General features: G+C 51.6%; 4 protein-coding genes across 4 annotated transcripts; 2 read left to right on the forward strand and 2 right to left on the reverse strand.

The window, feature by feature from the left end:
* Window positions 1–25: 25 nt before the first annotated feature.
* On the reverse strand, window positions 26–382 carry KVR01_007275 (uncharacterized protein; the record flags this gene model as incomplete). Its single annotated transcript, XM_044784192.1, has 1 exon — window positions 26–382. The coding sequence occupies one exon, from the start codon at window positions 380–382 to the stop codon at window positions 26–28; it is 357 nt and encodes a 118-aa protein (XP_044643528.1).
* A 5,089-nt stretch (window positions 383–5,471) lies between these two features.
* On the forward strand, window positions 5,472–6,398 carry KVR01_007489 (uncharacterized protein). Its single transcript, XM_044790920.1, has one exon. It carries the CDS (start codon window positions 5,552–5,554, stop codon window positions 6,134–6,136), a length of 585 nt encoding a protein of 194 aa, XP_044643742.1. The 5' UTR covers window positions 5,472–5,551; the 3' UTR covers window positions 6,137–6,398.
* Window positions 6,399–7,087: 689 nt separating this feature from the next.
* Window positions 7,088–9,481, forward strand: KVR01_007354 (uncharacterized protein; the record flags this gene model as incomplete). Its single annotated transcript, XM_044794876.1, has 2 exons — window positions 7,088–7,120; window positions 7,148–9,481. 2 exons carry the CDS (start codon window positions 7,088–7,090, stop codon window positions 9,479–9,481), a joined length of 2,367 nt encoding a protein of 788 aa, XP_044643607.1.
* Window positions 9,482–13,547: 4,066 nt separating this feature from the next.
* Window positions 13,548–15,438, reverse strand: KVR01_007147 (mitochondrial 37S ribosomal protein MRP4). The gene is made up of 3 exons (XM_044784802.1): window positions 15,338–15,438; window positions 14,207–15,269; window positions 13,548–14,073 (listed from the first exon to the last, which is right to left on the reverse strand). Exons 1-3 carry the CDS (start codon window positions 15,366–15,368, stop codon window positions 13,818–13,820), a joined length of 1,350 nt encoding a protein of 449 aa, XP_044643400.1. The 5' UTR covers window positions 15,369–15,438; the 3' UTR covers window positions 13,548–13,817.
* Window positions 15,439–15,643: the final 205 nt, after the last annotated feature.

The raw sequence follows: 15,643 nt of genomic DNA on the forward strand, positions 1-15,643 counted from the left end.
CACACCGCCCATCTCCAACCCGTGCTCAGTCAAACAAGCCCATCCCAATGTCCGACCCACTATCACTGTCCTCATCATCAATACAGGGCTCAGCACCATCATCCCCAGAGTCTGTATCCTGCTGGGCCTTCCCGCCCTTCCCGTCCTTCCCGCCAGCAACAGCTGGCCCGGCAGCCTGCACAGAGGTGAGGATCTGTTTCACGTCCTTGCCCTCGAGGGCCTTGGCGAAGAGGGTGCTCCAGATCGGCTCGATCTCGACACCGGCGGCCTTGAGGAGCGTCTGGAGCTTATCCGGCGTGACCTCCAGCCCCTCGTCCGCGAGGATCAGGGCTGCGTAGGAGACCGCCGTTTCGGGGTTGACAGCTGGAGCGTTGGATGACATGTTAATCGATTTTTGCTTTGCGTGGATCGATCAGACAGTTTTAACGGATATGTATAATGCTTTCATGGGTAGTCTGCATGATGATGGATGATTGTTTGGAGCGTTTTGTAACTTCGCTGTGCCACCTTATATTATTCCTGGTCCTACACGCCTGCATTTAAAATGCATGAGGAGAGAGGTTCGATGCTGCTGCTGCCTCCCACGCTTCACCGGGTCATAGCGGCGATGAGCCATTTCGAATCATAAAATATCTCTTTATTGTCTCCTGTTTTCATGTATGCTTAAAACTTTGTGACTCTTTCGGCCAAGCGATGAACGGGCCTAGTAGGGCTGGTGTAAGGTGAGTCACCCGGTCAGCTCAACCATGGAAGCGGTGGGCTGCCGCTGATCCTTCGCAGCACCTGCAAAACCACATGCTTGCATTGCGCCCTTGGCACGGTGCCGGACTTAAACTTCACCCCGGATTCCAATTGAGAGAACCTTGGTCCCATGGGCCTAACATAGCCTGAACGTCATGGTGCAACAGCCCTGCAGCTAATTACTCCGGGCCGAGTTTCCCCTGCGACCAGCCTCGTCGGACTCGGATCCGCCCGTGGTGTCTCAAGTAGGCAGCGACACTCTTCCTCACGCAAGCAGAGTGCAGCATTCACGTACCTAATGAAGGACGAATGCGATGATAAGGGGGAACATTTCAGACCATTGCTGAACTCTTGCCACAGCTGGCACCAAGCTGGTAGTGCAATGAAGACAGGTTTGGCGTCAAGAGATCAACGCAAGTCTTCCGGCCAAGCGAGACGAGATCCCGTCAGAAGTTTGGGGACCAGCAAAAGACAGCAGGAAAAAAGCCCCGTCCAAGGGTCAGAGCATGGCTCTTCAGTGGTGGTCAGACAACATCGTGGAAAGCAAAGAGCATGAAGCCGGCCGAGCAGCGAGGGCACGACGCGACGGGCCATAAATAATGTGCAGGGCTGTCCCGGGATCGTGGTGACGATGCCTTTCAAAATTGAACAATGTACTTGGCTTTTCTCTAAGTGTACATACTAGTATGTACGTAGCCCTGATACCATCCATGCCGCATCAGCCATATGTGAGCTCGTTCGATCAACCGCTGGACCAGGCACACACAGCAAAATCCACAACGCAGGAACCGAATTCGTGCGGCGACAGGGATGGATGCGTGTTCGCTTTCACGCACAGTTCGCATCACAACACTCCTTGCGACACGATCCAAGCCAAGACAGGCCCGTGTGGCCTCCTGCTCCATCTGGGCGTGGGCGCAATCAGGCGCGCACGATCATGGCCTCACGTTCGGGACCGGTGCCAATGTACTTGACCTGCAGGGGACGTTAGCAACTGCGCGCGGCTTGGACAGCACGTATGTGCATGAGCGGGGGCCACATACCTTGACTCCCAAGAACTTCTCGATGTACTGCTAGTGGTCAGCACCCATTGTTTGTTCGCTTCACGGGCCCAGTTCGAGCGCTTACCTCCACGTAGTCGCGAGCCTTCTGAGGCAGCTCATCGTAGGTCTTCGCGTTGGTGGTCGGCGTTTGCCAGCCTGGCATCTCGTGGTAGACCACCTCAGCACGCTCCAGGATCTGGAGATCCGCAGGGTAGGAGTCCAACTCCTGTCCGTCGAGCTTGTAGGCGATGGCGATCTTGATCGTCTCGAAAGTGTCCAAAACGTCGAGCTATGAAGTGTCAGAGCATTTTCAAATATGCAAGAAGCATACCAGGCCTACCTTTGTCAGATTCAGACTGGTGTAGTAGTTGATTGAGTTGCTGTACTTGACAACAAAGAGGTCTATATGTACTTGTTAGTTGCGATCCTAGCTCCGGCAATCCCTGAGGATTTTCAAGTTGTGCGTACCAAGCCTGAGAGAAGTTAGCAAGTTGATCAGCAGCTAAACGCAACAGTGTTTTAAGCTCACCATCCACAACGGCGTCTGCGGCCGGTCGACGTGCCCTGTGTCCTGTCAGCGGTGAGAGCTCGAATCATCTGGGTGGCATGTAGCCTCACCCATTCGCGTCCAATCTCCTGGAGTTTGGTGCCAATCCTGAGGTTTTCAGTTAGTCTAGAGCGGCTTCGGGAATGTATTTCAGGACGCACTCTTCCGTATCTTCGGTCTTGAAGGCACCCCAGCCGACACGGGTGGTGTCTATCGCCCGTCAGCAGTGAATGACAGACGGCCTGAGAGCAATTGACATACAAGCCTTGACAACTCCGACCGTCTCTGTAATGTTCTTCGGGTTCAGTGTGAGACCGCCAATGATGCCAGCAAGCGTGGTACTTGACGAAGTGACGAACTGTTATTGATTGTAAGCATTGATGCAAGAATGTAGAATGAAGTCGAGGCAGACTTACTGGGTAGGAGCCGTAATCAACATCGAGCATCAGTGCCTATCAAAGTCAGTAGTGATTCTTTAGCGTTTGAGACGAGCACATTACGTTTGCGCCTTCGACCACAATCTTCTTGTTGCTCTGCTGCGCGGATGCCATGAAGGACACGCCGTCCACGACATACTTCCTCATCGTCTCCCTGTACTCCTCAAAGGAAGCAAGCTCGGCCTTGATGTCGTACTTGAACAATTCTCCAAAGCGCTTCTGATAGCCATCAGCCAAGCGCTGCACCTTCTTCTCGAAAAGCTCAGGATAGAAGATGTCGGACAATTTGATGCCATTTCGCTGGGAAAGTTAGCGCACAGTTCAATTTCTCGTCAGGCAAGCTTCTTACCGCTCTGCTGGACTGGTAGCATGGACCAATGCCTTTGGTGGACGTTAGACCCCGTTGCTTTAATAGAACTGCTTTCCGTGCTGTTCGTGTATGGGTGTGCTTGTGAAGGGGCAAAAGCAGCAGAAAGGGACAAGCCAGTATGAAGTTCTGAGGGTTCAAGTACCGCGTTTTGTTGTTCCAATAGCCGCGTCTAGGTTTTTTATTAGCTGCTGTTTTGAAAAGAACAACGGAATCATGTCACGAACCTCCGAGCTCCTGCTCCTCGAGACCATCCACTGCCATGTGCATGTCCAAGAGCACATTGACCCTGTCAGAAACAAGGATTCGGTCGTGTACCGCGGTCAGGCCCTCTGAGTGATATCAGCCATGGTGATGCTCAAAATACTGGAATATCCTACAACATACTCTCTTCGAGCTCCTTGAGTTCGCTGAAGAAGGTTGGGCTAGAGGGACCGAGTCAGTATTGATGACCCGGTCGGTTGACGGGCGCGAGCCAGACATCGATAAGATGCGTGTCTGGTCACCGATCGGGTCATGGGCTGAGAATTTTGTGGATGACGCACATGTGAAAGACCACGCCGGAGCCGATGAAGTTCATGCACTTCGGGTTCATGAGGCCAGAGGGCAATAGGTGAAAGCTGCTACGAGTCAGCAACCATCCGCAGCTTCGACGCCGAGCCTATGTTTACCTGTAGGAGACGCCATCCACCCTATGACTCATTAGCAAAAAATGACCATATCAATTGATGATTGAAAGCGTTTGACGAACTTGATTTGGTGACCTGAAACCGTCACACCGGTCAGCTGGCCCCAATTTGGGCCGCATTAGAGATTCGGCTCGCAGCAGATAGACTGACCTGCATTAGATCCACCCTTCAGGACAGTCAGCAGTCATTCCACCGGATGTAGTTCATCGCAAGGCGGTCCAAGGGATCGTGGAAGCCATTGGCGGAATTAATGCCTCGGTTGAACTTACGGCAGCTCGGCAACAGAGTTGGGCCTCCCGGGCCTGGATATCAACCAGCTTTCCCTTCTGTGCACACAGTATCGTCAATTTCCCATGTCCAAATGTTGTGGTGTATTGAGTTTGGATCGAGGACTCACGCCTTCGTCGCCTATGAGGTCATCGTTAGTATCTCGAGAGCCAACCGATATCGGCCAAGGCCTGGCGCAGAGGATGGGCGCGTCCAAGGCCAGGGAGGCAGGGCAACTTACCCCATTGGGCCCCGAGAATGACGTTGATGGTCATTTTGGGCGCAAGATTGAGATTTGTCGTCGTGGGTACGGTTGTCGTGGTTGAAGAGAAAAGGAGACGACGCCAACTGGTGGGACAAGATTTTCATGAGACGCGGCTGCAGTCAACTGGAGGCTATGGCTAGCGTGGATGGACCTGACAGCAGCACCCCTCCCTTATCGATAAGCCCCACGCTTCCTGTACCTGCAGCCCACTCGCACAGGAAAGCCCCTGAAAGCCCCTCATTCCTTCCTTTATTATTACCTAGATTGTTAGTGCGTATGAGTCAACTTGCAACTAAAATCCAGTCATTGGGCTGACTGTTTGTTGTTTGCTTCCAACCTGGCTGCCTGGCCTCGGATCTGGGCTGCCGGTCACGTCACAACTGCGGTAATTACAAGAGGTACATGCGGGGCAACTTGGACCGAGCCCGGCCAAACTCAGCACGGAGCCCAGAGTGCCTAGAAATGCTCACCTCGGTGAGTCGAGACTCACCCCATCTCCTTTCATTAGCACACTTGTGAATAGAGAGCTAGCAAGCTTCCCTTTGTGAGACCCCCACCCCATTATCGTGCGTGTCTCTTTCAAGTTAGACTCACAGAGTGACACTGAAAGAAGGATCGGAACGACGGGCCTGTGCATCAGGAACGGGTGACAGATACACCAAAATCAGGAAGCAATATAGAGCATCTCTGCCAACATCCTTGACTTATGTAATCTCAGAAGCTCACACACCACTTCTTTCTAGTTGTTCAGCCCATCAATGGAACAAAGTCTGCGTCCATGTAACCTACTACTCATCTAGATACTAGTAGTATTTGTGATTTTTTTCTGTCTATGGAATACAATTCCTCTATTTTAATAGTCATTTGCTAATCCTGACTCTCCAGTCATGGATCCAAGCCTCAGGGAGTTTTCTACTACATATCAGTATTTAGATGTAATTACCTGGGTCTGCTTGATAAGAAAAAATGAAAGCAACAGCTTTGACATCACCATAAAAAACACCATCAGTTCAATCTAGTTCTGATTCCGTTTAGTACTGGTGGCATAAATTACGTATAAATACATACATATAACCATGAAATTGAACTGTCACTTCTCACCCCACCTGCCACATTCCAAGTTGGCTGCACATGTGGGCTTCCCCGCCTTGACAACCAACACCAACCCGGGCATCAAGTTCCAGTAGCAGCTCAGATGTTGCGGGCTTGTGCCGTACGGATAACTCTTTCCAGTCCAAAAATACAGAGAATACCGAGTCGCCCTTTTTCATATTCAAGCATGGCTCAACAAAAAAGTCAGATCATATATGCCCCTTCGGACCAACAGCCTCAAGGCTTGAAATCCGTCTTCCTTGCAGGCACCACAAGCAAAGTCGACGCCACGGACTGGAGAGTAACACTGTCTGCCCTCCTTGTAGAGCACCCCATCACGATATACAACCCGTACCGGCCGGACTGGGACAGCACGTGGCGCGAGGACATCAACTTCGCCCCTTACCGTCAGCAGGTCGAGTGGGAGCTGGAGAAGCAGGAGCAGGCCGACACGGTGGTCGTGTACTTCCACCCGGCGACGCAGGCGCCCATCAGCCTGCTTGAGCTCGGGCTGTGCGCTCGCCAGCCTGGCAAGGCTGTCGTCTTCTGCCCTGAGGGTTACTGGAAGCGGGGCAACGTGCAGATAGTGTGTCAGAATTTCGGCATCAAGATGGTGGACAGCATCGAGGAACTGAGGGATGCTATTGTGAAGAAGCTACCTTCTGAGCCGGGTCAGGGTGTCCTCTGAGCTGGCCTGGCCACCGGGCCGCGTCATGGAGATCACGGAAGTATTCTTCTCGTGTTACAGGTGGCAGCGAGATATTGGCACGCACGGCAGCATACAAAGCAAGAGTGGGGCGAACAAAAACGCCGTTGTCGCGCCACTCCGAATTTACTGCTTCCAAGGTTTCCTCAGGTGACCCCGTGATATTACGCATTCCCATACATTTCACGCAACCTGGAAGCAGGGTAGCCCTCAATGTTATCAAAGGCCATTAGTTCAGTGTGAACGCCCTCTGACACCATTTGCGTGTCGCCTTTTACATCACAACGTTTTGACCAAGTGCACATGTAGGCATGGCAAAGGCGAAGGAGCTCTCTTGACTTCCAATTTCTCATGCAACGGTTGGCTGCCTTGCAGGTACTCCTAGGTTAACTCTCGTTTACGAAGCGGCGATCGCTTCCTCTTCAAGGAGCGGGGACAATCATATCATCTGCTGGAAGGAGGCACAGACTTTGTTGGCGGAACTCCCATCCATTCAGGTTGTCCGCACTGACAGCCTGCTCTCAACGGGCGCTTCCCCGCCCTTCCTGCACAAGCGGGCTATACAATCGCACCCTGACGGCTGGGCGTTTAACCCTCCGCCCTGTTTGTCACCCCCAAGCCACCCTAGAACCGAGTTACTAGCAGATGATCCTGTAACCCCGAGGTGCACATGCAAAGGCCGGAGAGTGAAAGTGACGGCACAGCAGTTACGAGTCTTCAAGGTCGTCCCGTTGACTCTCGAGTTGAAAACCTCAAGCCTTAAGCCACCTATGTCAGAGCAGTCATAATCCGTCAATGCTCAGCAAGTTGCGGTTGTCCTTCGATCGAGTAGGTCATCAGCACGCATTTGGAGCACAACACTTAGGAACGCCAGCAACAATATATGGTGAGGGATAAGGGCATGCTCGCCGCCGTCTCCGATCCGAAATCGAGATGCATGCAAGGAATGCAACCGAGGAGACGCGGGTGAGTGTGCAGAACGCAGACTCCCAGTGGATTGTACCCTTTGAAAGGAATCCTCTATTCACAGGGCGTGGCTCCGAACTGGATCAGCTCCAACGTATGCTCCTTGCAAATGACCAGTTCACGAAAGTCGCTGTCTCTGGCCTCGGAGGAGTAGGAAAGACTCAGCTTGTTCTGGAACTTTTGTACCGACTAAGAGAGAAGCACAAGCAGTGTTCGGCAATCTGGATACAGGCTAAAACTATGGAGAGCCTGGATCAAGGGTACCATGAGGCTGCACGACGGTTCGGACTTCGAGACTCCCAGGCCAAAGACACGAACATCAAGGAAATCCTACGGGATTTTCTAAGCCACGAGAACGCGGGTCATTGGGTTCTCGTCTTTGACAATGCCGACGACGTCGATATGTGGACTGGAGACAATACTGCGTCGGATCAGACCTCGTCCAAAAGGCTACTCGAATACATACCTCGCAGCACAACGGGGAGGGTCATTTTCACCACACGAGACCGCAAAGTCGGAGTGAAGCTTGCGCACCAAAACATTGTTGAAGTGCGCAACATGGCTGAAAGCACAGCGGCGCAGATGTTGCGAAATTCTCTCATCCGCAAAGAACTTGTCGATTCACAACAAGCGGAAACGAAAGCAATACTTGCGTGGCTTACGCATCTACCTCTGGCGATCGCTCAGGCAGCTGCCTATATCAATGAGACCGGGATCGCTATTTCCGATTATCTGTCGCTTGTGAGCTGCCAAGAGGAAACCGTGATCGAGCTTCTCACCGAGGAATTTGAAGACGATGCAAGGTACTCGGACTCAAAGAACCCAGTGGCCACGACTTGGCTGATCTCGTTTCAAATGATTCAACAACGCAACCCCCTCGCTGCAGACTACATGTATTTCATGGCTTGCATTGACCATAAAGACATCCCTAAGCTTCTCCTCCCGCCCGGCGCATCACCCAAGAAGGAAGTGGATGCCATTGGAACACTGAGCGCTTTCTCATTCATCACCACGCGTCCAGAAGACGCGGCGTTGGACTTGCACCGCCTAGTCCACCTCACCATAAGGAACTGGCTTCGGAAAGAAGGAACGCTTGCTGAGTGGATGCACAAAGCCGTCACACGGTTGGAAGAGGTCTTTCCAAATCACGAACACGGGAACAGGGTCATGTGGAGGGCTTATCTACCTCACGCCCGCCGTCTCTTGGAGTCCGATCTCATTGCAAGAGACCAGAGTATCAGGGTAGCATTGGAGTGGAAGGTTGCTTTGTGTTATTACAACGACGGTCGATTCCACGAAGCAGAGGCTCTCTTTCGAGAAGTGATGGAATGCTGGAAAGTTCGGCTTGGAGATGAGCACCCCGATACATTGAAGAGCGTGGCACGATTGGCTTTAACATATCACGGACTAAGCCGGTTTGAGGAGGCAAAACTGCTTGGTCTCAAGGCTTTGGAAGCCCAAAGACGTGTGCTCGGCGAAGAGGACCCAGAGACACTGTCTACCATGAGCCATCTGGCCATGACGTTCAGTGATTTGTCCCAGTGGAAGGAGTCAGAGGAGCTCGAGCTTCTCACGATGGAGATTCGACAGCGCGTCCTCGGCAGTCACCACCCGGACACTCTCGTCGGGATGAGCAACCTCGTGTACCTGTACAACTGCCAGGGCTGGTGGAAGCAGGCCGAGGAGCTAGGCAAACAGACCGTCACCGCCCGCAAGAAGGTTCTCGGCGTCGAGCACCCCGATACTCTTCTCAGCATTGGCAACTTGGCACACACCTACAACAACCAAGGCCGGTACAAGGACGCCGAAGAGCTGTTGGTACAGGTGGTGCAAGTCCGCGAACGGATATTGGGCAAAGACCACCCACACACTCTGAGCGGCATGAGCAACCTTGCTGTCAGCTACCACAACCAGGGCCGATGGGACGTGGCAGAGGCTCTCCAGGCCCAGGTCCTGGCGACTCGCAACGTCGTTCTGGGCCCTGAGCACTTCTCCACCTTGACGAGCATGGCTCATTTAGCGTCCACATACCACAGCCAAGGACGACTAGGCGAGGGGAAACGGCTCTCAACAGAGGTGCTGAGGCTGCGGAAAAAGGTTTTAGGCCCGGAAAATCACCACACTTTGAACAGCATGGCCTCCCTCGCATCCATCTATGTTGATGATGGGCAGCTTGCCGAGGCCGAGGAGCTCGCTTTACAGGTACTCGCCGTGAGGATGCAGGTCCTAGGCATGCACCATCATCATTCTCTGACGAGCATGGAGCATTTGGCGGCTATATACGAAAGGCAAGGGCGGTTGAAGGAGTCGGCAGACTTGAGGGAACAAGTTGTCGAGGCGACCAATGAGACAGCAGCGTGAATGTCCATCGGCCCTGGGTTTATATTCGCATTCCCTTTTTCAGTCACCACCGCATGAGGCCCACCCTCCAGGTATCTCATAGCCAAATAGGTAACTCCTTAGCAGAGTTGTCCCCCATTTGAAATATCCCAAATAGATCCGGCCTGTGCTGATGACCCAGAACCTCCCGTTGATTATAGCCTCCTCGCAGTCCAACCCATCTAGGTACATCCAGCAGTTTATCACTGACAGCGTTCCACTGAATTAATTCAGCCTCGAGTCGAACTTGACGACTAGTATGCTCACAGGATTCTGGACCAGTTGAATAAAATGATGACTTGATACCCTCGCAAAGTCTTCTTGATTTGAAAACTCGACATTGACAGACCCTCCCGTGATGCTTTAAACAGCGGCCAGAGGTTCATTGCGAGGAACAACACCTGAAGACTTCAAGTACTGATGATGAAGTCACACATTCAACGAGCAGTACTTGAGTTGGCCTGCGAGAAGAATGCGTGTAAGCGACGTGGTCACTGTGGTTTGAGGAGGACAAGCTTAGCCGTTGACAACATAGCGCATGGAGCGGTGCCGTTTCATTTTGATGGAGACTAGAACATCTGCACAAGTCAGCTCCGCGTCCCTTTGAGCAGCAGATAGGAAGCAAATGCCGGTAATTAATTCTCCTTCCAATTCAGCATAGAAGAAATGGCCACATGTGGGGACGGCTGGTAAGGAGAGCCTAAGTGAGAAAAGGAAAAGACGCTCAGTGAGTTAAAGCTCACGAGAGGTAAAGCGAGGCTAGTAAATCCTAAGCTTATATCAAAAGTTTCCATGTAAACATTGCAGTTTCCATCCTTCAAGGTGCCGTTGGCCACATATTATGAGAACGGAAATTCGCGCACCCTCAATCGGAAGGCGCGCACCCATCTGCTGACTAAGAAGTACTCTATACAGACTTCTTCTTCCACGAAAGGGCCGGCTGGGGCGAAGGGGGCGAGCCCCGGAGCGCGAAGCATAGCGGAGGGTCGTGAGTAGGGCCGGTAGGCACGACCCGAGTTCCCAGAGGACCAACCCGCCCTGTTTGTGGCCTCTAAAATCGCGAAGAACACTTATTTGTTGAAGTCGTGAGGACTTTGAGGTTCTGTGCTCTGATTGGCTGAATAGTAGGGAGGGTGCGCGCCTTCCGATTCTGGGTGCGCGAATTTCCGTTCTCCATATTATATACTCGAGTGTAAGGCCAGCAAGCTTCTATCGGCAAATTACATGTGCAGTTGCCTCATTGATCCAGGCGCAGCCAGGTCTGAGTCACTATTTACTGGAGTCAAAATCCGATGGTGAGCTCCCCAGTATTGTGGCTGGAATGAGCAAAAATTTGTGGCTTGAGTAATTGGCATTCGAGGGATGCTAGGTATGTGTCACAAAAGCTTGAGTTGACAGCACAAGTGGGGTATGCAAGCCATAGTGACACAAAGGAGTTCACATCTAGCATAATATTGTCTCAAAGTTTTGCCGCCCTGTGGGCCGGTCCTCCACAGGACCAATACCAGTTTGCAGAGACAGAACATGTCCAGACCATATAATTCCAGAGTTGGAGTTTACGTTCTAGGCCCAGCCATCTGTTGTCTGCCTTACTGTTGTCTCTGCTGCCAAAGACAGGGGCTTCAATGTTGTGCTTGTTTATGCCAAGTCAATACCCGTCGGCTAGGCCCTTGTTGTGGTTTCAAACAGAGTGAGTTGAAAGAATGTGACTTGCTTCAATGCTTGGAAAGGAAATGTCCAAAAACCCCTCTTGCTCATATTTCCGTATGTTCCGTGGACTTCTCTTGCCAGCATCACCCAGTTATCCTGTATGTCCATGCTCAGCACATCATCCCACCATGTCGCACCTCCATAAGACACTTGTCGTCTACTCGGTCTCGGTACCGACATCAGTTGGCCATGTGCACCTGGTAACTAGGTGTTTATGGGTCCTTCATCATCGTCAGTCCGTGTTATGCCACAGGTGCCACTGCACCATAGAAACCGCTTTCTGCCAGAATCACCTGGGCAGATGGGCTTCTTTTGCGCATGGCCACACTGACTGCTGGCCTGGTTATATGTAGTTTCGCTTCTATTCTATATACGTCTAAGGATATATATAGCGCCTTTATATAGTAATAAATACTTAAAACTTAGTATTTAAAAGGAATATAATATTAATAATAATAGTTATAATATAATAGGTATTTATAATTTTAGTTTTATAATATATAAATAAGGTTAAAAGATATTATTTTAATAATAGTATTAATTAAAATACTATAAAGAAGTTATATAATAAGACTAAAAATAGTTATTATATAAATAAATTATATTAAAAGAAGTCTAGCTAAAAATTATCTCTTTAAATATATATATATATATATATATATATATACTTTATAATAAAACCCTTACTAAATAAGCACTATAACCTCTATCTAAGTATATAACTACTAACTTTAAAAAAACTTAAAATAAAGAAATAATTTACAATATATTATCTTTAAAACTTTTATAATAAAGTATTAAAACTCTTAAAAAGAGTTTTAAAAGTAATTTATAAAAAGATAAAGGAAAGGTATAATAAATTTATTTTCCTTTAAATTTATATTTTTATTATTAATAACTATTAACTTCTTAATAATATAGAAAAGTATAATAGAAATAAAAAAAAAGTGGATTTAAAGTTCCTTTCTAAAAGGATTATAAGGATATATATAAAGTTATTAAAGACTTTATATATGAGCTTTAAAGGGAAGAAACGAGTGGTTATATAGTGTAAAGGAAAAATATAGTGTGGCCGAAGCCGCTGGCCTGGTTACACAAGCAGGTGAGTCCTCTGCTATTTTGAGATGATCCTATCAAGAATGATCTCTAGAGAAGGTGTGTTTTTTCCTTCTGATTTAGTAACCCTGGAGGAGCTGACATTTAAAAGTTTTAGAGTGGTGTCTTTGTCAAACTAATTTATACGACTGAGGCCTATTTTATAATGTGCCAGATAGATCGGATCAGGTGCTACACTATCTACCTGGTAGCAGCTTCATGGTTTGGCATCACGTGTGAGCTTGGGGGGGGGGGGGGTAGAGAACATTCGTGGAGTTAGGTATCCCCTCTGTCAACTGGTGCACAATTGGGCCTGAGCTTGATGGACCAGAGAAGTGTGACAATGACCAACATTTTGAGTTGAACACCCCATTTTCTGTGCAGGCAGAGACCCGGCTTTCTCAGTTGCGGCCGGATCTTTCATCCACCTATCAGAGATTCCTTCCAGCCATCCAGACTGTTCTGAGACGAAAGCACACAGAGTAATAGAGAGTTAGTCCATCCATCTGTTCCATCTACAATAACACTTGCAGTCCATTCACCCATGCCGAGCTCCACTGTCTAGTCCTGTGTACCAACGGACCCGGGCAAACATTCAAATTCTTCAGGAAAGACACCCATCCCATTGATTTGCTATAAGAATCCCTAAAGGCATAGAAAAAACCATTCACGCCTCAGCCCAGTGTCTGCCCCTTAGAGATCGCTTAGCTACCATATTATCAACCTCTGGTGTCTTGCTAGTCAGCGTAGTTTCGCCGGGCCCGCACTGCCAAGCCCCGGGCCCAACTTCGGGTCCCCACATCTTGCAGGATTTACCTAGCGATATATTGTCATACGAATCAGTCCTCTCCATCAATCAAGGCAACTTGGCCGAGTGGTCTAAGGCGCTACGTTCAGGTGATCATCATCTTCGTAGTCTCGAAAGAGGCGTGCGTTCGAGTCGCACAGTTGTCAGTAAATTTTTGCATTTTACAAGTCTCCAACTTGGATCCTGTGATAGCTTTTTTTTTCTTTCTCTTTCCTGTTCATTCCATGTGCATGTCTCGGTTGCAGCTCTAGACCAATTGTGCAGCCAGACCTTTTGGTCGTGTGTTACTCAGCAGGGGGGTGCCGGGAACAATAAGTCCACCCATCTGTGTGCCCTGCAGTAGTCTGTCATCATTGCATGTGGTATTTACGTAGTCCAGCCACCCATGGTCTCGCAAACCTTCAGCTCGACAGCATCAGTTTTGCACATTCTCTTGTCCTTTTTACACAGTCTACATTCCTTCCCATCCTCACCTTCATCCTCATGCCCGAAGGGGGGCAAACTGCTGGACACACGGACAATGATATGGCACCAGGGCAGAACGCTGCCACAGCACAAGGTTTTACAGAAGGGAGCATCACACAGGAATTGTACACTTTATTCTTCTCCCTTCTTTTCCTTTTCAACAATGAAGACACAATAATGTATCTATCTAAACACACCCTAATCTTTATTCCCCACACCCCCCCGCTCACCACCACCTCTTCAAATGATCAAGCGGCCGTCCCCGTCCTCCCCTCCCAATCCCAATCCCAATCCCGCCTCGCGCGCCTTCCGCGCCTCTTCCATGGCCTCCTCCCTCGCCTGGACCGCCCTGTGGTGCTCGTCAAACATCCACTTCTGGATGTCATCCGCGTTCCTCCACGTGCAGATGCCCTTCTCGGCGTCCGCCTTGCGGCGCGCCTGGCCGCGCTCGCCCGCCCGCCCCAGCACGCCGGCGATGAGGCTTACGGAACGGAGACTGTCGAGGGTGGTCAGTCAGCAAATAAGGCCCCTTATTCTTGAAATGGGCACGGAAGGAAAGGGAGCCCCCCCCCCCAAAAGAAAAATGAGGGAAATGGTAGATAGAAGGAAAAGAAAAAAACACAACATACCTGTCATCATTGCCCGGAATGACATACGTGACCTGCGTCGGGTCGGCATCCGTATCGATCAGCCCGATGGTGGGGATGTTCTCCTGCGCGCACTCCTGCAGCATGGGGTAGTTGGCAAGCGGGTTCAGCACGACAACCAGCTCGGGCAGCAGCGGCCGCCGCTCGCCGAGGTGGCCCTCGAACCCGGGCAGCGTGCGGTCCCGCTCGTCCGCGACGCGCAGCCCGTTGCCGCCGCCGCCGGGCCCCTTCCCCAGGATCTGGTCGCGGTTCGTGATGGTGCCGGGGACCCAGCGCGAGAACAGGTGGCACGCGCCCGCCAGCTCGGCCGACCGCGCCGTCACCTCGGCCTGGCCCTTGCCGTTGCCCACGAACAGCATCAGCCCGCCCAGGTACGCGACCTCCTCGACGACGCGGGCGGCGCGCCGCAGCGCCGCCGCCGTCTCTTCGAGGGAGATGATGTGGATCCCCGCCCGCGCGCCGTAGATGTACCGCTGGTTCGCCGGGTTCCACAGCGACGTGTGGTGGCCCATGTGCGTCTGCGACGCCATCAGCAGCTCGAGGGTCACGTCCTCGGGCTTTGGGGGGTCGCGCAGCAGCGAGGACGGGTCGAACCGCTTGTCCACCGTGGACCCCACGCCGCCGATGGCCGACTGCATCTTGGTGAACTTGTGGAAGTTGCGGGCTATGGACTCGTCGACCGGCACCGTGGCCTTCTTCTTGAGGAGCGCCTCTCGCTCCTCCCGGTCGTTCTCGAAGTCGTCGTCGAAGTCGTCGTCGTCGTCGTCTCGGGCTCGCCGGGCCTTGCGCGCGGGCTTCTTCTTCTTCGGGGCGGGCTTCTTCGGCGCGGGCTGCGATGGGGCGGGGGCAGCTGCTGCTGGTGCTGCTGGTGCTGCCGCTGCTGCTGGGTCATGGCGGTGGGAGTCCTCGGGGGCAGGAGGCGGAGGCGGATCAGCAAAGGTGGTGCGCAGCGGCGGCCTCTTGTCGCCCGTCGAGAAGGCAGCTGCTTGCTGCAGGAGACATAATGATGATGGCCGCCTTGCTGGCGCGGCAAAAGCCCGTCGGCCTGGGGTCGGCGACGACAGTTGTTAGAAGCTGCTTTGAGGTGTGAGGGTGCAATTGGGGTGTACGTACAGTACCGCAGAGCCGAATTCCTCAATATCATGTCGACTGGCGAGGCTCACATTGGGTGTGTGAAGCTCGCGTGAACCTGGCAGGGGACGGTTCGATTGAGCTGCTGCATCTTTTCCAGACTGCTCGGCCCAGAAATTTGGGCCTGCCGCCGACCGGGCACGGGCTGGGTGGTGTGCCCATTGGCCGGCAAGCTCAGGATGGACCCACATCTGTTTGGAGGTAGCTGGGTATCTGGGTACCTGGGTACTTCGGCCAGATGGCCCATTCTCTCCTCGTAAATTTAAATTTGTACCGTTTATAGAATTG

This window comes from Diaporthe batatas, assembly GCF_019321695.1.
Source record: "Diaporthe batatas strain CRI 302-4 chromosome Unknown Contig00008, whole genome shotgun sequence".
NCBI classification, from domain to species: domain Eukaryota; kingdom Fungi; phylum Ascomycota; class Sordariomycetes; order Diaporthales; family Diaporthaceae; genus Diaporthe; species Diaporthe batatas.

Coding starts and splice junctions, on each gene's coding strand:
- KVR01_007147 (XM_044784802.1), bottom strand. CDS start 15,368: ATGATATTGAGGAATTCGGCTCTGCGGTACT. Junction 15,270..15,337: donor GAATTCGGCTCTGCGGTACT/GTACGTACACCC, acceptor CGCCGACCCCAG/GCCGACGGGCTTTTGCCGCG. Junction 14,074..14,206: donor ATTCCGGGCAATGATGACAG/GTATGTTGTGTT, acceptor CACCCTCGACAG/TCTCCGTTCCGTAAGCCTCA.
- KVR01_007489 (XM_044790920.1), top strand. CDS start 5,552: ATGTTGCGGGCTTGTGCCGTACGGATAACTCTTTCCAGTCCAAAAATA.